Consider the following 21,069-nt stretch of genomic DNA (forward strand, 5'->3'; position numbering starts at 1 on the left):
ATCCATAGTCGATATCGAGGCCGCTTGGAGAACCCGGAGAGAGTGAGAGAGAGAGAGAGAGAGAGAGAGAGAGAGAGAGAGCAAGAGAGAGACAGCAGACAGGCGCTAGGAGCACGAAGCCGATCGAAGGTTGGTCGGTCGGTACTCGAGCCGACGACGAGGCGAGGAGCAAGGCGGGTTCTTGAGGAACGCCACTGGCCACGTGACCCGCCAGCAGAATCCGCGGCGTCCGCCGAAAATCTAAATCCGTCCGAGCCGAGAAGAAGAGGCACCCGAACGTCGGCCACCGGGTCTCGCCGCCCGAGAGACCGCGTACGCGATAGTCAATAATTGCCTTTAGGGTCTATCGGATCGGTCGGTGATCGCCGCGGACGCACCGAAACCGAGACCGAGACCGAGCGCGAGCGTGATCGTGATCGCGATCCGCGTGCAACCACCCTTTCCGACACCTTGGTGAATCCGACAACCTGATCTCCGGCTGCCCAGGGTGCCAGAAGGATGATACGCGTCGACGAGACTGATCCGGTTGGCGGTAAGGGACAGACACTATCTGTGCACATCATGATCGATATACAACAATCGATACAACTTGTGATATCGTTACATTGGAGGTCGTCGAAGGGAACGGGTGGTTCGACGATTCTAGGCTGCTGCGTTTCTTGGAGCTATCAGCTATCAGTATATTTGGCTGGCGAAGGGGGTCAAGAGAAGATCCCTTAGATCTTGGTTTCCTGTGCGACGTGATACCGTGGATCATGAACCGATGCAGGAAGGATGCAGTTAGGGGACATTTTTATAGAACTGTGTTCCTTTTTTTCCGATTCGCATCGGTGTTTCGTGGAGCAGTTGTCTGTTAGCATTTTAGGCTGGTGCGCGCGAAAGGGGTCAAGAGGAGAGAGCTGCCACCATCGTTGTCCTTTTCTTAGATCCCGGTTTGCTGCGCGCTGTGGTATCGTAGATCATGAATCGATGCGGGAGAACAGCCACGTTCTTCTTTCGGGGCCTCGAAATTGCTGTTCCGTAAACTGTTTCTTCCGTTGCGTACTAATATAATAGATTATAATAGATTCTACATACTAGATTCTACTATAATAGATTATAATAGATTAATATAATATAATAGATTCTTTTTGTCGCACGATTCGATGTATCGCGGATCATGAATTTGATCGAAGGACGTCTTTCCGTAACTCTGTTCCGTCGAGCCGTCTATTCTGCACACATCTAGTTGATACATTCGAAAGGGGTCAAGGGAAGTTCGCTCTTTCTTAGATCCCTGTCCGCTGCTCTTTTCGGCACACCCTAGATCACGAATTCCTAAAACCATTTCTACGACAAATTCTAGGATAATTTCTAGCGTAATCGTGGTCGACGGATGTTTCTTACAACCATGCATCTTCTTCATCGACTCAAAACTTTGTTTCACGAAGCGGACATGTCTTCTGTGCACATGGCTGGCTGATACAAAAAAGGGGTCAAGAGAAGTCTTCTATCGTTTTTCTTCGGTCTTATCTCCACTGTGTGTTTATGTACCTCGTGACACAGGCCGTGCTAGATAGGAAACCTGCGATCTCAACTACTCTTTTCTTGATTCCGTCTGTTGCAACGGATTGACGTAAAACACTCGTCGAGATTTTTTCTGCTGTACCATGCTGCGCGTATCCTACGTAACGAGTCGTTTGACAAACCTTGATCGAAGCGACAACACCGGTTTCACCGGGGCCCAAGCTTCCGAGGGTCCCGATGATTTCATTCTCGGCGCGGTAAGAGTGCAGAGGCTCGATCGTGGTTTTTCTTTAAATAAATTCGCTGCAGGGTGATTCACTGGAATTCGGGCCGATGAAGGGAACGTTCAACCGAACGGTGTTCGAAGACTCGCGTTCGTTGTTTCGGCTGGAGGTCGCCGTTCCGCCAGCTGTCCCGTACAAAAGGGTGAAATGAGGTCGCGGTCGCTGCGAAAACATGCGCTCATCGTCGCACCATGAAACGCGAGAAGCTTCCGCTTTTTCGACGCCGTTTTAGCGCGATATCGCTGTCGAACGATTGCCCTAGAAATCCACGGACTCGTCGCCGTCATCGTTATCATTCACAATCCAGAAATCGAACCTCTTGCAGTATCGCGATGTAGAGGGTGGACGAGCTTCGACACCGAAAAGCGTGCAACGTTTAAGTAATCTTGGTCGCATCGTTCGGTCCTGATTCGAGTTCAATGCACCGTATACAACTGCGCTAATTATTACCGAAGAATTTGCTGACCAATTTCAGTCTCGTGCAACGTCCACGAATTCTCTAATGCTTTCTAAATACGTTCGCGAAATTTCATTGTTCGAGTTTCGATCGTTCGACGGTCTTTAAAAAGCTGCAGAGAACCTGTCAATTTCTGGCTTTCGAATATTGTTGGGACACACCTCGTAATTGTAAGCGGAAAGAAAACAACCGGCAACAATAACCTTTTTCCACGGTTTCTTCAGCTGTCCCGTGTCGAAACTAGAAAATACAAAAATCGCTAAATATACACGGGCGAGACACATTCCGTGCCTCTGTCCATGTTTAGCTTCTTAACGTCGGAAATGTTCAGTTGGCGTGGTTCCCTCGTCGAAGCCGGGATCACCGAAAAATAGACGATTAAATAAGGTGTTTGATTACGCGCGCGCTGCATACCGCGCCGCGGCCGCGGCGTTGTCGCGCAAAATACCGTCAAATAGCCCGACGGTTTCGTGTCGACGTCGCACGTCACCGGAAATTACCGTCTGTAAAGGGAAACGAGTCGAGTTTCAGCGCAATCAGCTTTCCATTCCCATCGACTGGGCTTCCTCGTCAAGTGCCACGCTTTCGACCCGGTTCGTTTAATGGGCCGTCCGAATTCTTTCCGGGAGGCTTTCACGGCCGCCGACGTATTTTTACGTTCGGGGGTGGTTCGAATCGAATCCGGAACGCGACGAGAGTCCCTTTAAAAAAGCTACAGTTTATGTTCGATTTTTTCTGAAAGAGGAAAAGATCCTGATTTTGCCCAAATATCTGATTTCGACTAATTATGGTATTTCCGGGAAATGTGGAGTTCCCGAGATCATTTGAAGTAACCTTCTCCTTTACAAAAATGTTCTCCGAGGCATCGTTAACGAGTTATTAACGAAAAACACTGACCAATGAGAAGCGAGCTCGGCTAGCGCGAGGCGACCGAGCCAACGAGCGCACGAAGCTCAATTCCATTCATTGGCTCGCTCGCCACGCGCCAGCTGATCTCGCCTCTCATTGGTCACTGTTTCTCGTTAATAAATCGTAAACGAAGCCGCGGATTGCATATTCGCTAAGGAAAAAGTTACTTCAAATGACCTCATGAACCCCTCAGTTCCCGGAAATACAATAATTTTAGGATACCCTGTATTGTCGTTCGTCTCTTATGTATCAGTATCATATATTTTCCATTGATTCTAGATCAATCTGCGTATCGTTTAATTAGTTGCTCGCAGATCTTATGCGTTTACGAGAAAAATCATGGAGAAGTTTCATTGTATACGTACGATGCTCCGCGGTCTAATTGTTTAAAACATATTTACCAGCGTAGATTATTCTTTCATTTCGGTACACGATTTTCAGGAAAATGATAGTGCACAGTGTCAGATGATTTTTCCGTACTGATGTTCCACGATTAAACGAAGACTGAGCAAATGAATCGCACGATTTCGTTTTCCAGAGATCGAGCCGAGCTTCCCTTATCGAGACGTGACTATTCGGCGAGGCATCGATTTCAAGGATCTCTATAACATCCAGTCCGAGATTGGGAGGTGAGTGTTTCATGTCTCTGCAAAGAATGTCATCGATTGTTTATCGTTGATTCGACAACGTTCGCGAGATGGTGTCGCGAGACCGGCTTACGTACGTGCGACGCAAGCCCCGGCGATAATTGTTTATGCACGAACCGGCTCGATTATTGCAAATATCGCGGCGTGCCGCAGGGCTGGCCACGCTGTTTCTGAATTTGACACGATATGCTCGCTAGCGTTGCGCAATGATTATACGAGCTGCTACGATATACTCCGATACGCAGCTTAGAGAGCCAGGCGTAACAATCATAACAACGACGATGATCACGTTCCCGATGCACGCGTTCGGATGATAACAGTGACGAAATTTATAAATTATGAAAAATTTATATATCATTATTTATATATTATTCGGATGAAAGGTGCCGGAATGCAGTAATGTCTCTCTAATTGACAATGGACAATTGAGGAAAAAAGGAGATACGATTATTCGAGGCTTGCTGTTCGTTTTTATAGTCACGAACTGTCAAGAACTATAGAAACGAGCCGCAAGGCTCGAATAATCGCGTCTCCTCTTCCCAAGTTCTCCATTTTTGTGCACAATCTGAGCTTCAGTTAGGGAGACATTACTGTGCATATAATGTCTCTCTAATTGACGCTCAGATTGTCCACAGAAGTGGACAATTTTGGAAGAAGAGATACGATTATTCGAGCCTTGCGGTTTATTTTTACAGTTACGAATTGTCAACAATGATAAAAACGAGCCGCAAGGCTCTCCTCTTCCCAAATTGTCCATTTTTGTGCACAATCCGAGCGTCGGTTAGGGAGACATTACCGTAAATGTTACAGGGAACGGTGACAAATTGAGCATCGAAGACGAAAGTAAAATGGAAAGAAAGAAACTAGGCAATAGTGTGTCAGCGATAATTAACATTTGGAAAGTGATCCGTCGAAGAACGACAAGATCGAACGAGTAAAGGCGCCACGTTCGATCGGCCACTTTCGATTAATGTCTCGGAGGGAGACGATCATGTTTTCGAGCGTCGAGAACGCGGATCGTAGATCTTTTGGGTCGACAAAGGGGAAGGGAAAGTTTTGGAACCTTGACGTGTTTATACCTTCCGGCGAACGTAGTATTCTCGTCTTGTTTACATCGTAGTCTTTCGGTTACTATGCGCGTGGCAGCCATTGTGAATGAGCCCCGGTCTTGAATGATCTCGGACGAGGCTGCTGCTCGCGGCGAATCTATAAAACGAGCTCGTACAAACATTTGTTTGAAATGTTTCTTCATGCAACAAATAGTTGACTCGTAACTCAACCGTTACGCTCTGCATAGGCGTTCGATCCAACCGACGCGTCTGACCATGACCTATCGATTCTACTTATGGTAAATTCACCCTAATCGACGCTCGGCGTCGCTCACCCTCGCGGCTCGTTTTTATAGTTACCGATTGTCAAGAACTATGGAAACGAAATTTAGACAATTTAGAAAAATTGTCCATTCTTGTACACAATCTGAGCGTCGATTAGGGAGAATTTACTGTGTTCGGAACTGATTTTTCTCGAAAAAACGACCAAATCGTAATGGTCTTCTTTTACGCGTTTCTGCGCGTAGATAATTTCTTTCGCTTGGATAATTTCGTAGACAGCCTGCACACCGAGGTTCCACGAAACAGCTAGCGTAAGGAAGTCGTTTGCGAGATACGATCGCGGGTTGTTGCGACGCGTTGGATTTTTATTTTTAATTGGTAGGGAATGCCGACGCACAATAGCAATCGTGCGTCAGGCGCCCGAACAAAGGTATTGGCGGATGGACCGATGCCAAAGGTAAGATCCGAATGCCAATGACAAACTATTAGTGAACCGATCAATTCTCAATGGGTGCCCTTGATCGACAGGAACGATTGTCGCACGATTCGATCTAGGAATGACATCTTAGGAATGACGTCTGTAGGTGAGAATCTAATTTCGTGGTGCCGTTCCAGGATTAAATCTCGGGATATCTGCTGAATCATGGTGTAAACGATCCGATGGCAGAGTAACATATAATAGTATTATAATATATAATAATAATATATAACAATAATATATATAATAATAATAATATATAACAATAATATATAATAATAATAATATATAACAATAATATATAATAATAATAATATATAACAATAATATATAATAATAATAATATATAACAATAATATATAATAACAATAATATATAATAATAATAATATAATATAATAATAATATGTGATAGTATTCGATCAGGTGAAGAATAAAATAGAAAATGATTTTTGCCTGTACAAATGAACTAGCGCTGGCATTATTCGAATAACTTGTCCGACTAATGCGTAAGATTTGCTGTGAATCACGAATGATGCACCGGACGGCGAACCCGTCAGAAAATTATTAGGGTGAAAGTGCGAGGAAACGCGGCGAAGGATGCTCGTTTGCATAACTGCGGAAGGTCGTCCAGCCAACAAAAAAGCAAGGTTTACCAACTTCTAAGATCTAAAAGTGATGAAACTATGCGCGCAAGAGTACGGTAAGTTATACCTAAACGGTACAACTTGTTTTCTTCAAAGTATCATCTGTTGCACTTGAGATACGTCGCGAATAAAAAGATATCGACGCTTTTCCGAGGGCCGATTTCACCCCTTTCAATCGAATACAAAATAGCGTTGAATTGGATTTGAATTGAGTTTTATAAATTTTGGATTTCATGGGTTGGCAAACCTTTCTTGTAAGCAGGATAATACCGCGAACCGATGCCAATAGTAAACCCAACACGGACCACGCATCCGGCTACTTCAGAATGAAAATTCCGCTCGGGTTAAGAATTCGCGGAGCCAACGGTTCATTCATCTTCGAAGGATCGACGGAAATGCCTCCAGTCGTGAATCATCGCGAATCCACGTACAACGGGTCCGAACAGTTCCATTTTCAAACGCCCACGTTGGCTCCTGAATCACTCGTCGGTCCCCCGATGTGTCAACAGGTTCCGCGTTTCCATTGAATCGTTAAATCATGTATTCCAATTAAACCGCCGCGGTGCCTCCGCCAATCCTTTTCTTTGGCCGATCTCCATCGGCCGCGAATTCCGCGTTAATCACGCGTAGGACAAAATGCGATTCGTGAACTAAACGCGACCGATACGTATTGCATTTAATAATTGGAAGATTGATCTAAATTAGGTTCTCTGTACGATTTTTATTCGCGAGCATTTCTAGGTCGAGACACGGATTCGATCGTTTCCTAGGAAAGGGTCACTGTAATTTTGGTAATTAGTAGATCGCGGATTTTTATGCGAAAACTAAACGTCTTCTTAAGCAATTGTAAGAAAGAGAAGTTAAATAAAGACGTAGTAAATTTTCCCTAATTGTCCAGCAGCATGTAAACGAAAATGGACAATTTGAGAAGAGGAGATACGATTATTCGAGCCTTGCGCCTTGTTTTTACAGGGTTCTTTTTCGAGCCGCGAGTCTTGAATAATCGTATCTCCTCATCCCAAATTGTCTATTTTTGTTTACAAGTTAGAGGACAATTGGGGAGAATTTACTGTATTTCTTCTTTTAATAATTCCACTAAATTAAGATGAACGTAAGAACATAGCTAGTAATGCTAGTTTGCTAATATTACTATAATATTAATTTGCTAATATTAAGTAATGCTAGTTTGCTAATATTACTATAATATTAATTTGCTAATATCAAGTAATGCTAGTTTGCTAATATTACTATAACATTAATTTGCTAATATTAAGTAATGCTAGTTTGCTAATATTACTATAACATTAATTTGCTAATATCAAGCAATGCTAATTTGCTAATATTACTATAATATTAATTTGCTAATATCAAGTAATGCTAGTTTGCTAATATTACTATAATATTAATTTGCTAATATCAAGTAATACTAGTTTGCTAATATTACTATAATATTAATTTGCTAATATTAAGTAATGCTAGTTTGCTAATATTACTATAATATTAATTTTCTAATATTAAGTAATGCTAATTTGCTAATATTACTATAATATTAATTTGCTAATATCAAGTAATGCTAGTTTGCTAATATTACTATAACATTAATTTTCTAATATTAAGTAATGCTAATTTGCTAATATTACTATAATATTAATTTGCTAATACAAAGTAATGCTAATTTGCTAATATTACTATAATATTAATTTGCTAATATTAAGTAATGCTAGTTTGCTAATATTACTATAACATTAATTTGCTAATATTAAGTAATGCTGGTTAGCTAATATTACCATAAATGCATATAATCCGCAATTCAGTGATTACAAACAGATTGCGGTTTTTCCGTCCCTGGCAAAAATGAATATATAAATCAGAGGGCTGTAAAATGTACAGTAAATTATTTGGACGACAGAATACTATATATATGCATTTATTTCGCAGCTTGTTACTTATTATTTTATGACCGCAACGGTATTCACAAGCTTAGAGGATGCAAGAAAACGACACCTCTGGCAAAGATAAATGATTGGACACAGGAAGCTGTGTGGACACATAGAAGAAACGTATTTTTGTCTAACACATTTCCTCATCGTTATCGATCCGGGAAATTTTGATTTTGCCCGAAGGTCAAGCGTAATAATTATAACACAACAAAAATCGGTCGTTCCATCGTGACGGGCCTAGCGTGTCGAGAATATTTTCCGAACATTTTCTATTCGCATGCGAAATCGTTGTTGCACGTTCTCCGTGATACGCGCGCATAATTGAATCGATCAATCGATTGGTTACGCGTGCAGATGCTCCGTTTCGATAATTCGTTCCGGCGACCCTGTTGCCCATGGTATGCTCTACTAACTCACTGACTCACCGACTTGGCAGGGTGACAGCCGCGATACAGGTTTCACCACCGCGTTCTAGCGAGCCAACGAGGCAGCTTGGCACTTCCTCCAGCTTTTGTCGCAGTTCGCGGCCATTTTTTTCTTGTCCATGAAAATTCCTTTCGTCAAGGTTGGGGACCGGCGTCGCGGCGCAGAACACGCGAAATTGATTCGCTCGAGGCGATACCGTACACGTGGTGGAAGAAACGAAATCGAATCGATGACGCTCGATGATCGCCGCGAAACCCCGGCGTTTCGACGCCGCGACATTTACAGCGGAATTCGAACACCGAAAAGATTTCGCTTTGGTATTTTCTTCGCTGCGCGCGTTCCTTGGCACATAGGAACCGCGTCGGAGTTTCTGCAGCTGTGCTCGCAGATTTGATCATGTTAATCTTAGATAGAGCTCGTATTGTTGCAATACAACGGTCCTCGTATTGCGCGCATCGAATACCGCGCGAAAAGCTCGCGAGTTTTCATCTCGCTTTTTCTATTAATTCTTGTTTCTAGAAAGTAAAGGTTTCCTTTTTAACCCCATCGTGCTTACGAGAGGGTTGCAAAATGTCCGCAGAATTTTAAATACGCACATCTGTTCTAACAATGTTCTTTTATACATTTTTCATATTTTATTTGTGCAGGTACCTAAAAATGTATTTAGCACTTTTTCTTACTCGGATACAAAATAACCCTCCCTTATGAACAGACTTTAAACCTTCTAATATCTTAAGCGACAGAATAAATAGGATACTATAATAGAATATCCAAAAATGTCTCGCAATCCAGAAATGGGAGGTTCCTGAGGTCATTCGAAGTAACTTTTTCCTCAGCGAAAATGCAATCCGCGGCTTTGTTTACGAGTTATTGACGAAAAACATTGACCAATGGGAGGCGAGATATGTTGGCGCAAGGCGACCGAGCGGGCGAAGCCTAGTTCCGTTCATTGGCTCGGGCGCCACGCGCCAGCTGATCTCGCCTCTCATTGGTCACTGTTTTTCGTTCATAACTTGTAAACAAAGCAGCGGATTGCATTTTCGTTAAGGAAAAAGTTACTTCAAATGACCTCAGGAATCACCTATTTTCACATGTTAACGTATTTATGGGGAACCCTGTATTCGGAATGAGAAAAACAGTGACCAATGAGAGACGAGATCAGCTGGTGCGAGCGGAACTGGGCTTGGTGCGTTCGTTGGCTGGGCCGCCTCGCGCCAGCCGAGCTCGCCTCTCATTGGTCACTGTTTTTCGTTAATAACTCGCGAACAAAGCCGCGGATTGCATTTTCGCCAAGGAGAAAGTTGCTCCGAATGACCTGAGGAACCTCCAATTTCCGTATTGCGAGACATTTTCGGGACACCCTGTACAGCGACCGTTCGATAAGCACACTGTTTGGGGCTTCAGTTTGCTTAATACCAGCTTGTTCCAGAAAACGGTTGCTTATCGAGCGATTAATCCGTTTGCTTCCACTTTGGAGCCATCTACGAAGGCAGTGGGGTCACGTTGGGGTCGCTTCTACCACGGCTACTTATCCAGCTACCGCAGTAAATCGCTGCGTTACCGATAAGTAGCCGCGGAATCGAATCGGACCGAGACAATTTCGTTGAGACGGGATCGTTACCTGTTTTCCAGAGGCAAATTTGGCACCGTTTATCGATGCAAGGAGAAAGCAGGCGTGCTGATGCTCGCCGTGAAGGTGGTGAACACCGCGAAGAAAGAGGACAGGCGGTCAGTCGAGCGGGAAGTTGAGATTATGAGGCGGCTGCAACACCCTAGACTCATCCAGCTGTACGACGCCATCGACACCGGCAAACAGATATACGTTATTTTGGAACTGTAAGCTCTTAACGATCGGCGCGGCTCTGTCCCCTAGATCCCCTGGATCACCATGTATTTTCATGTTTCAAGGATCGCAGGCGGCGAGCTCTTCGAGAGGGTGATCGACGAGGATTTCGTGCTGACCGAGCGCAGTTGCGCTGTTTTCATGCGACAGATATGCGAGGGCATCGAGTTCATTCACCATCAGAACATCCTGCATCTCGATCTAAAGGTAAACGACGGCTTCAATTTTCGTTGTAGATCAATGGCCATCGTTTATTTCGCTGTCTGTGTTGTGATAAATATTTGAGTAACAACGTTTGGTTGTGAACGCGGTGGCTTCGGGAAATATTGAAACAGCTTCGCGAAGCAAAGTTAGGATATTAATCTTGGATATTATGCCAAATAGAGTTTAGCGTAGAATTTCTCCTACATATTTTAAAACATAATTGTTTACAGAAAAATGTGATTGCAATGATTAAACTGTGGACGACGAATTCTACGGATTTATAGCCGAGATGCAAAGTTGAATAGAAGAACTTGAACAAAGTTTTTATTCATTTTTCATTCGCCTGTGCCGACACAAATTCTGTTCGATTCCATTGTCGAAACTTCGTCTACAAAAACGGACAATTTCAGAAACTTCTGCAATTTGCTAACAACATTAAAATCTCCGAAAATCGACGAACTATGTGTCAAGCTATAAGATCGCGGAATAATCGTTTTCTCGGGTCTGTGATCAATAGCGATCGAGTATCCTGCACTCTTACGAGATTATTTCTGCTCTGCTACTGTTGCAAAGCCAGGAATTAGATGCGCCGATGAAATAAATGATCGTAACATCACATTAAACGATCAGGAAATTGTAAACAGGAAGATCAAGGCGAAAGTTGCCAAGAGTCGATAGGATTAACTTATCGTTTTTGGCAACGTTGCTTGTTCGCACCTCGTCCAAGAGCTTGATAACGACATATAGGACGACGCGGTTCAGATCCACGTGCGTTAATTAAATTGGACATTCAATGAAATCTCAATCTTATAACTCTCGATGAACGACTTCGCACCGAACGCGACAATTGTACGCGACGATTCGAACGCATTTCTTCGTCTAGCTTCGTTCCTCGGCGAATTCTTTTCTGAAGAAAATTTGTCTGTTCGCAGCCGGAGAATATACTGTGTCTGACCAAGGAAGGGAACAGGATTAAAATCATAGACTTCGGCCTCGCGAGGGAGTACGATCCGAAGAAGAAGCTGCAGGTTCTATTTGGCACGCCCGAGTTCGTTGCACCGGAAGTCGTAAATTTCGATCAGATTGGTTACGGTACCGACATGTGGAGTATAGGCGTCATCTGTTACGTGCTGTAAGTTTTCCCTCCAGCTTCCACTCTATTTGTTTAAAAACACGTGATCCCGGACGACGGATTTTTAGGCAGCGCGCGCATTTCTTTTTGCGAACAATTTTCACGTGCTGAAAATCGCGGACTGTACGTTCCAAAAATTCTTAAAATGTTCTCATTGTAATAATTCTATTAATATATTTTACGGTAAAATTTACTCATTTACTTTTCTACAAATCTAAATCGACTCGTCATCATAATCTTCCAATATTAACCCTTTGCACTCGAAGCCATTTTAACTGTAAATCTAAATTAACTTTTCTGACTTATAGTATTTCCATTTTATACGACGAAGATTGAATCTTGTGACTCGTACAACAGTTAGGCTTTTAACAATCTTTTTATATCTAAGCTTTGATAATATAAATATTATTTTGGAACGTGATGTAATAATTTTTTAGCGGTGCCTCAGAGTCACCACTCGAGTGCAAAGGGTTAAAGTATTGAAACACTGATCACACGTCCATGTTCAAACAGATAACGTTTTCATAGTCGAAGCTTTCGTCACCAGTTTTTAACCCTTAGCACTGGCAAGATTTTTCTGATATAAGCAACTACCATCAACTTGGAGCAAATTTTGCGAACTGAAATTAAAATCATTATACAGTAAATTCTCTACAAGTGTCGCTCAGCTTGTAAATAAAAATTGACGATTTGGGAAGAGGAGATACGACTGTTCGAGCCTCGCGGCTTGTTTTTGCAGTGGTCGATTTTCAACAACGATAAAAACGAGTCGCGAGACTCGAATAATCGTATCACCTCTTCCCAAATTGTCCATTTATGTATACAAGTTGAGCGACGATTGCAGAGAATTTGCTGAACTGCTGTGAAATTTCATCGTAATTAATAAGATTAAAAGATCTTGTGTTTTTTTTCATTTGTGTATTTCACGCGATTACCTTAACCGTTCGACTGCTTATGTCGCTGTTCTTATTCTGAAAAAATACGTCAGCAGCCAAACGGTTAAACGACAACAATTTAGTGTCGCCGTATCGGGGACATCGGGGTGCAAAGGGTTGAAAAATCACGTATGAGAAAAACTTACGTGTTCGATCTCGCGTTCGACGAAGATTGGCTTAGTTCGCTCTCGTTAAAGTGCCAATAATCATCCAAGATTGAACATGTTTTTGAAAAAGCAATAAAGAACAGTTCGATGGGCTGACTTCCAGATTGTCCGGGCTGTCTCCGTTCATGGGCGACACGGACATCGAGACGATGGCGAACGTGACCATCGCTAAATACGACTTCGACCACGACGCGTTCGCCAACATATCCGAGGACGCGAAGGACTTCATCCGGTGCCTCCTGGTCAAAGACAAAGAGTACGTATCGCTTGTTATTTTCGATCGCACGCGACATTGCGCGGCGCAGAAGGTGATTATGCGCGAAAATATCCCGGCTGGGTGCGTCACCGATGTTGACACCGATCGACCGATGTCGAACGGATGAACCAACGGCGGACCTTTTGCACGGCGATTAACGATGGGAACGGCTCAGATAACGGAATCGCGGCTCGCACGCCGTGCCAAGAAAATTCGACGGACAGCGCTAATAACTCTCAGTCGTGTTTAGGCTATGCGAACGGATTAGATTATTCCATCTTTCTGTCCAAATAATTCGACGCGCGAATCGTTCAAGTTATGCGGAACGATGGGAACGGGTTCGGCAAGCATTCTGCCGAGAAAATTCAAATTCAGTTTCATTTTCTGATAAACGTTGAAACGTTCGGACGGATAAATCCAGCACTATTTTATTTTTACAATTTATCTCTACGATCATCTCTTGGGAATTCGAACGTTGTTCACGCGATGAATTTTTACGAATGCAGTTCTACGAAGAATAAACAGCTGCGTCGACAATTAATACAGCAGATATCGATCTGTCCACGTTTTCGTAAAATCGCACACTCGTCGAAGTTTCCCATATCTTTGTGCATGGCGAAACTAAAGAAACGATCATGTTATCTGGGCCGCCGCATCGACGTTCGCGACTCTATCGCGCCGATTCTTCGACTTTCTCTCTCTCCCTTTGTGCCCGATTAACCCCCAAGCATGCTTTCTTCATTCTCGACACTTGAGATTCGCTCCGCTTGAAACCAGACACGATCTAGCGAGTCAATTCGAGCGAGGAGTAATGTTCAAAGCGTGAAGTGCCAAGTGACAAGACGACTAATAGACTTGCGCAACGTAAAATACCGAGGATGAGGAATCGTTCATCGGCGTGCGTTCACGAGCAGTCTCTGACCAGCTGCCTCGAGTTTCGAAAAAGAACAGACCATCAAAGACGAAGAAAATTAAGCGAAATGCTCCATGAATCGCCTAGCTTCCCGGTAGATCGGTTCCGCCATTTTGTCGCTTCCTCCACGCTTCCGCATCACCACGCGCACTCACAATTCGCCTTGAGACCGTCTCGTGTGTGCGTCCAGGGTGGTGCGAAAATCGCGAAAGCGAGAAAAAAGAAAGAGAGAGAGAGAGAGAGAGAGAGAGAGAAAGCAAGAAAGAAAACAGCGATAGCTCACGAGGCAGCTGAATATTTCAGAAAACGAATGTCGGCGAAGCAGTGCAAGGAGCACCGTTGGCTGTCGAGAAAGCCGAGCAATCAACGGGCGGATCGAACGGAGCTGAATCCGGAGCCGGCGAAGCAGATGCCGCAGATCACGAGGGTGCTGGCCAACAACAGCCTGGAGGAGCTGGACGTGACCAAGGACAACCTGAGGCTGTTCGTCGAGCGCTGGCGAGAGCACCCCGACAGCCCCTATATGATCGAGCTGCCTCAGTTAGGCGCCTCCGCGAACCACGACCTCGAGGAACTGGTGTCGTTGCAGGGCCAGAGCCCGTCGCCCTGCGCCAGCATCTGCAGCACATCTTCGGAAGCAGCGGAGATCTCGCAGGATACGCAGGGCTATTTGACGGTGCCCAGCTTCAGCTTCGAGAGGAGAGCCTCGGAGGGGGTCTCCACTGACAAGTCCCGCAGCGACCCGGCCAGTCAGATCGTCCTCGCGGAAGAGATCATCAAGCTATCCGAACACTTGAGATCCATAGCAATGGGCACCCGGCTGAAGAGCAACGAGGACCAAGTGGACGGCAAGAAGCCCGCCGAGAAGCAAGAGGAGAAGGCCAGGAGCAACCGCAACGGCGTCCACTCGAGGAACAACGGCCTGGTCCAGGCCGGTTCCGAGTGCAACGAGATCACCCAGAAACTGTCCAGCATAGTGAGACACCGGAAGCTGAACGGGACCACGTTCCACAGCAGCCGCAACTTCGACAGGCTGACCGAGACGAACTCAGCGAACATGTTCGCGTCGTTCAAGAAGAAGAGCGGAGAAGGGAGGAGCTCGAAGGAGGAGAGGATCGGCGGCCGGGAAGAGGGAGCGAAGTGTCTGGACTCGGAGAGCGCGAGCAACTTCGCCAGGAACAGGATACTCAGCGATGGTGAGATCGATTTAACGCCACCGTGGCGACGTCCCAGAGTGAAGCACGTCTTCGGGGAGACCAGCAGGGACGTGCCAAGGATCTCCGAGCTCCAGGACGTTCATAAGAGTTTGAATTTAGACGAGCCGACCAGCACCAAGGATTTGCTGCTGCACCTGCTGGAGGAGTGGGACGAGGTGGCTACCAGGCCTTCGGGAGTCGGCCGGAAGTCGGTCAGCGCTGACTGGTGCGGGGAGGAATCGGTCGCCAGGAAGACCATGAACTCCCTGGCCGAGTACTTTCAGTCGAAGCAACAGAAGTCGAGCACGTCCAGCGTCAACGCCACCGCGCCGAGCTCGATACATCGCTGAGGATCATTTCCGGCGCTCGAGGACTTGACGAATCTCGCACAATCGAACGATTTCCTCGATCAGAAGTTCCGGGGAAGTATGGGAACGCTCGTGTCGTTGTTTGATACAAGTGGGTTCTTTGCTCGGTGCTGAAAGGCTATGGAAGTTCCGATGTGGTTTGAGCTGATTGTAGGAGTCGGTTTTTTTGGAACGGTCGATTTTCATTCGATTACTTTCGAACGAATGCTCTTGTTCAGTCTAAATTTTCTACGGGGAATGAGCTTTTTAGTATGGTGGATTGCATATCGTGTTGGTACATGTCTCCTTTGTAGATGGTATCGGAGTACGGTATCGAAGTGAGATATCGAGAATTACGTTTGTTTATTGTGTATTATAAATGTGCATGCGTGGACGTACGTATTATTTATATTCTAAGCTAAATTGTGTAACAGTCACGTGTGTGCGCAACGATCTCTCGCACGGATTGCATCGGGATCACATGTCTGTGCATGTACTCTCTTGTTTTATTGTATTATTTATATTATATGTTTAATACAAAATACCATGAAACGCGTGCGTTGTATGCTGTTTCATTTCACGACGTCCTCTTGTGATTCACTAACTCGAGACGATCGGCTGCGAGGATCCCTGGAACGGAAGATCCTTCGAATCAATTTTCGAACGATTCGTGTCCGAGCTACCCTAGAACTAACGATCCAAGCCGAACGATCACCGAATCATCGATCCCGAGTCACGCTTTGGATTCAGGCTCCTCGATCCGGAATTTCTTCGATTCGATTCTGGATTTTCCGAAAGGAAAGTTTCTCGATCCCGAATCCTTCTAATCGAGAACACTAACATTTAGTCTAAAAACTAATGCTCCATGTCGGAGGATCGAAAGTACGATATTTATCGAACGAATCTTCGGAATGAGATCAGATCCGATTGGAACGCAGACTCACCCGGAAACTTTGATGATTGTTCTGCTCCAGGATGAGGCCGTCCGCGGGCCAGCTGATAGATCACCGATGGCTGGAGGCAGCGCTGGAGAACCTGATCTGTAAAGTTCGATTAAAGCGTTACGTGATCAAGAAGAGATGGGTGAAAGCGGTGAACACCATACTGGCGTTGAAACGCATGGGCGCCCACCTAGATTTCGAATCAGTATGATCATCTATTCTTAGCTGGTAAAACTAATGTTTCGACTAGACGTTTGACGAGCACGTTAGTGGTTAGACAATGCCGCGAGGATTAAGCTTGGGCTGCTAAACTTACGATTTCAAGTATTAATACCTTCCACTATATGATCTTTCTAACGCTGTTTTTAACGAATTCGCTCTAGAAAGGCTTGCGTCGTTTCTTCTAGGTATCTCTTAATTTCCTTTCTTTTCTTTTTTCTTCTTTTTTTCTTTGACGAGTACGATGATGTCTTGTATTTGTGAAGATTTCAAGATGATACACAGTGCCCAGACTTATATGCGTACGATTTTCTGTGCAACAGTATTATATTATAGGATTGGCACTGCCGCTACGGGCGATAAAAATAATTCCAAAGGCGAGCTAGATCGACAGCGAACTACCGTAGAATAAATCTTGATGTTTCGTGATCGAGTAGAGGCGATCCATTCGGCGTGCTATTTTCTGAAGGGATACCGACGTATACTTCCGCTTCGAGTTCCAAACGTTTGAAACGGTAATCGCGCGACAGGAATGATTAACGCGAACATGGTCATTCGCTGTGCGACGAAACGCGTGGTTTGAACTCTAGTAACCGGTTAGGGTGGTCGTGTGTACGATTGTTCGTACGTTGATACGATTTCTATCGTAATCATCGATTCGCGTTAACGATCTCCAAAACTGTTAATTCGACGAACAAGTGAAAAGCTTGTAATTCATTACTAATGATAGTCTTCCTGCTAGAAAACAGTGTACAAATTTTGATAGAACCCCGTTTTAAGCGCGAAATTTAGCAGGACGTGTGAACAAACTTAAAATACTCATTTTTTGTAAATAAACACAGTTTTGACAAATGATTTCAGTTCTCCTATATTCTCTACCGAGCGCCCGACAGTTTTATGATAATTACCTTTTGCACGTTGTTTAAAATGGCTAATCAACGTTCCGACTTTACGTTTCCAATTGTTCAACTTTTTCGATTGTCTTTTCGTTTATGGCCGCCGTTCCGCTCCCGTTCATGGCCGCCATTGCAGTTTCCATCCGAATTTTGCGTTTTACCGTGCTACTGAATAGAGTTCGCGGTTACGACGTTGACCTCGATCTAAAAATCGCGTAAAATTAATTACTCTTTTGGAAGTCGACTTTTTCAGCTTCTTTTTACGCGACGTCAGCTCGCGGCAATATATTGGATCGACTTTGTAATACCTCGGACGGTGAATTCTTCAATTATTTTCGTAATTTCGTGTATTTTTTTTTACTTCTTATTCGAAATAGGAGAAAATATCATGAGAAAAATCGTTAGTCTCGAGGGGTAAAATATCGTGGCAAGTTAAAGATCAGTCTAGAAGCTAATTGCGCATTGAATGACGACTGGATCACGGTCAATTTGCAGTCTGCATTTCTGGGACGTGGGACGACAAGATATCCGCGCGAAGTCGACCATCTGTAACGGTCGTAATAAATACCGAAAGGTCGTCTTTGACGCCACCGTGGCAAAATATACGCGTTCGGACTCGAAATTCCTGAGGGCGAGCGCGGTATCGCGGATTTACGAGGTCCGCACGCGATCGGAATTTGTATTATGTAAATACACGCGTGTTGCGCGCCAGTCGTGCCTTTAAATAAAGTCTTCTACAGTGTCGTGCAGAGCACGTTCTTCTACTATATTAATAGCTATAGTTCCACCTGTTGTCTGCCGTCTACGCTCCGATTGCGACCGATTCTGGTCGCAGTAATATAGGGGAGAGACACGCACTGTATTTCCAGGACCGAAATATTATTCCAACAATTTTTTCCGGAAAATATTGGTAATTGATAAAGGTGTGCGAAGACCCGGAAATGTAGGTTAGCTATCGGATCGGGTTGAGTCGGACCGAGAAGTTATCGAAACCCAAACGTGTCATATACTTCGAGAATATCTGGATTTTTTAGAATTTTGTGCAGCTGATATTTTGGAATACTTGCACATTTAGACACTGCTTTCTTTTGCATCGGTTTAGACGAATTCGAATTTATCGTCGCAGAGGAACTGTGGCGCCTCTTATGGCGGAATCATAAAGCTTTATTCGACCTCTGTACAGCGCCAATTCGTCTAGCGGCAAAGCGCTCAAACTGTTGAACGAAATCGACTAACGGTAATTTGGCTAGCATTTTGAACGTTTTGCCAGTAAACCGATTGGCGCGGTACGCAGGTCGAAAGAAGCTTCTTAATTATGCCGCAAGAGGCGCCACTAGCCCATTATATTACAATACTCTTATTTATTATAATTGTTTGTTGACATGGAGGCTCCTGGCATAAAGTAAACCCGAAGCTGATCTTTTGTTGATAATAATGTAGACATTGTCAATTGTTCAAATGTTTCAATCGTTGTTCAACAATTTTGTGCTATAACTTGTTGACAATTAGTCTAATCAACAACTGTTTCTAACCTCATTCTGATCAAGATGGTAAGTAAAGACTCTTTTAAAAACAGTATTACAAAGTGATAAAAAGATCTCAAATTTCAGTGCTTTTTAAAACAGAAAATATGACTTATCTCTAGATTTTCACACACGTGTGTTTGTATATTCTTCAAATCGATCAGAATTAAGATTATAATGACGTTAATGTTTGCTTAAATTTTAGACAGATCCATTACAGAATTGGAGTCCGTATGCCAAAGAATACGATCCTCTGAAAGCTGGCAGCATCGACGGCACGGACACAGAACCGCATGATAAAGCTGTCAGCCGAGCAATGCAAGCACATTATGAGCCTCCTCATGGATTGAAATCTAAACCAGAAAGGACATTATTTGTAGCTAGATTTGGTCCAAAGATTACTAAACACGATTTGAAAGATGTACGCGTTTGCTGTTTACAAACGTTAATAGTATTACACGCGTACCACGTGTCAATAAATTCAGTTTTTTTCTAGATATGGGGATGTTTTATCGGCAAAAGTCATAGTTGACATTGTAACAGGCCTATCCCAAGGTTATGGATTTGTGGAAATGAGAAACGAGGATGAAGCTAGAAGGGCTGTCAGACGTTCGATGGATACAGCTTTAAGGGGCTACAAAATTTTTGTTGATTACGAATGTGGTCGCACCATGAAAGGCTGGAAACCGAGGAGGCTTGGTGAGCGAGAACTCTAAGAAGTCTTATTTATTAATTATAAATCATATTTATAGCGATTGTAATTTTTATTAATTTTTCAGGCGGTGGTTTTGGCGGCAAGAAAGAATCTGGACAGCTGAGATTTGGAGGAAGAGACAGACCTTTCAAAAAACCAATTGTTCCTAATATTATAAGACACCATAAATAAACTAGCTTTCTATCGTACTTAAAAATAAATGAAATTTATATATTTATAACAATAAGTTAAATTACAGAAAATATAGTTTGAGAAACATTTCCTTATTCTACTAGAAGTTTTATCATATTCGTAAAGAGATAAAGAAGCCGTTAAACATTTTTCCATGTAGAGCTATAAAAGATAAAACATGCTATTAAATTCCACAGTCTAGACATCGCAACCAAAGTGCATTCAATAATTTAGCTTCACTAACTACTTAAGCTTTTAGTTTATCGCACAGTAATAGAGGCAGGATGTAACGAGTTGAAATTACGCTAACAACATCATTGTAGCGCATCTGTACGCTGAAAGCTGCACACGTAAACTGTTTTAATTTTGACTGCGATCCAATACAAATATTCGAGATCCGTATATTTTCTCATGTGTCCTCTAAACGGAGCGACTTCTGTATACATATTATGAAACTAAGAGAATTGTTAGCGCATCGCTGTACGTCCCGCGCTAGAAATAATCGCGTTGTAAAAACAGCATTTACATAAAACGAGCTCGAATCTTGTAAAAAGCCAACGTTTCGAAGTACAATAAATTGTCGCGGACCGAAAAAAACATTTTTTCGTATCGGGCGATGGTTCCGCCTGGGATCGCGCGCGTAAAATAACATTTTATCGTTCTCTTTTTACTCCGGTATCACGAGAGCCGGGTTATATTTGAATTTTATTGATACACACCTTCTAAAGTTTCCGTCACTGATGCAATATATTCAGAAGAAACTTTTTTTTTCCCTCGCATTGCGTAAATTTCGAACCGATGCCAAATCCTCTCTTCGTGACTTATTCTCTCGTATTAGTTTTCTATATTTACAAAACACGTCTGGAATGAAAAAGTCATACTCCAAAATAAAATATAAGCGTTTGAAAAAGCATAATCTAATTACACGTGAAACAAACGAATGCATGGTCGAGATCATAAGGGATGATTACTTCGTTGTGTTTAAAT

General features: G+C 43.6%; 2 protein-coding genes and 1 long non-coding RNA gene across 6 annotated transcripts in view; 2 read left to right on the top strand and 1 right to left on the bottom strand.

Annotated features, from left to right (window-relative positions):
- Positions 1 to 194: 194 nt before the first annotated feature.
- On the top strand, positions 195 to 16,173 carry LOC117221146 (uncharacterized). The gene is made up of 7 exons (XM_033471847.2): positions 195 to 532; positions 3,695 to 3,785; positions 10,257 to 10,460; positions 10,533 to 10,674; positions 11,604 to 11,803; positions 13,009 to 13,161; positions 14,378 to 16,173. The coding sequence occupies exons 1-7, from the start codon at positions 499 to 501 to the stop codon at positions 15,618 to 15,620; spliced, it is 2,067 nt and encodes a 688-aa protein (XP_033327738.2). The 5' UTR covers positions 195 to 498; the 3' UTR covers positions 15,621 to 16,173.
- The window catches only part of LOC143260012 (uncharacterized), a 45,816-nt gene continuing 40,848 nt past the window's right edge, over positions 16,102 to 21,069 (bottom strand). The window contains exons 1-3 of one of the 4 annotated variants that reach the window (XR_013034114.1): positions 17,686 to 19,003; positions 16,562 to 16,657; positions 16,102 to 16,440 (exon numbers count right to left, since the gene is read on the bottom strand). This is a non-coding gene — a long non-coding RNA (uncharacterized LOC143260012). Of the gene's footprint in view, positions 16,441 to 16,561; positions 16,658 to 17,685; positions 19,004 to 21,069 lie in introns of those variants that run through there. The other 3 variants (XR_013034111.1, XR_013034113.1, XR_013034112.1) reach the window with 3 other exon arrangements.
- LOC117221149 (U11/U12 small nuclear ribonucleoprotein 35 kDa protein) lies at positions 19,033 to 20,182 on the top strand. Its single transcript, XM_033471863.2, has 4 exons — positions 19,033 to 19,223; positions 19,402 to 19,617; positions 19,682 to 19,895; positions 19,976 to 20,182. The coding sequence occupies exons 1-4, from the start codon at positions 19,221 to 19,223 to the stop codon at positions 20,080 to 20,082; spliced, it is 540 nt and encodes a 179-aa protein (XP_033327754.1). The 5' UTR covers positions 19,033 to 19,220; the 3' UTR covers positions 20,083 to 20,182.

This window comes from Megalopta genalis, chromosome 9 (genome assembly GCF_051020955.1).
Source record: "Megalopta genalis isolate 19385.01 chromosome 9, iyMegGena1_principal, whole genome shotgun sequence".
Classification (NCBI taxonomy): Eukaryota; Metazoa; Arthropoda; class Insecta; order Hymenoptera; family Halictidae; genus Megalopta; species Megalopta genalis.

Excerpts from the sequence above, each read along its gene's own strand:
- LOC117221146 (XM_033471847.2), top strand. The coding sequence starts at position 499 with ATGATACGCGTCGACGAGACTGATCCGGTTGGCG. Across the intron at positions 10,461-10,532 it reads ATATACGTTATTTTGGAACT|GATCGCAGGCGGCGAGCTCT; the intron begins GTAAGCTCTTAA and ends TCATGTTTCAAG. Across the intron at positions 11,804-13,008 it reads GGCGTCATCTGTTACGTGCT|ATTGTCCGGGCTGTCTCCGT; the intron begins GTAAGTTTTCCC and ends GCTGACTTCCAG.
- LOC117221149 (XM_033471863.2), top strand. Across the intron at positions 19,618-19,681 it reads CTAAACACGATTTGAAAGAT|TTTTTTTCTAGATATGGGGA; the intron begins GTACGCGTTTGC and ends CAATAAATTCAG. Across the intron at positions 19,896-19,975 it reads CTGGAAACCGAGGAGGCTTG|GCGGTGGTTTTGGCGGCAAG; the intron begins GTGAGCGAGAAC and ends TTAATTTTTCAG.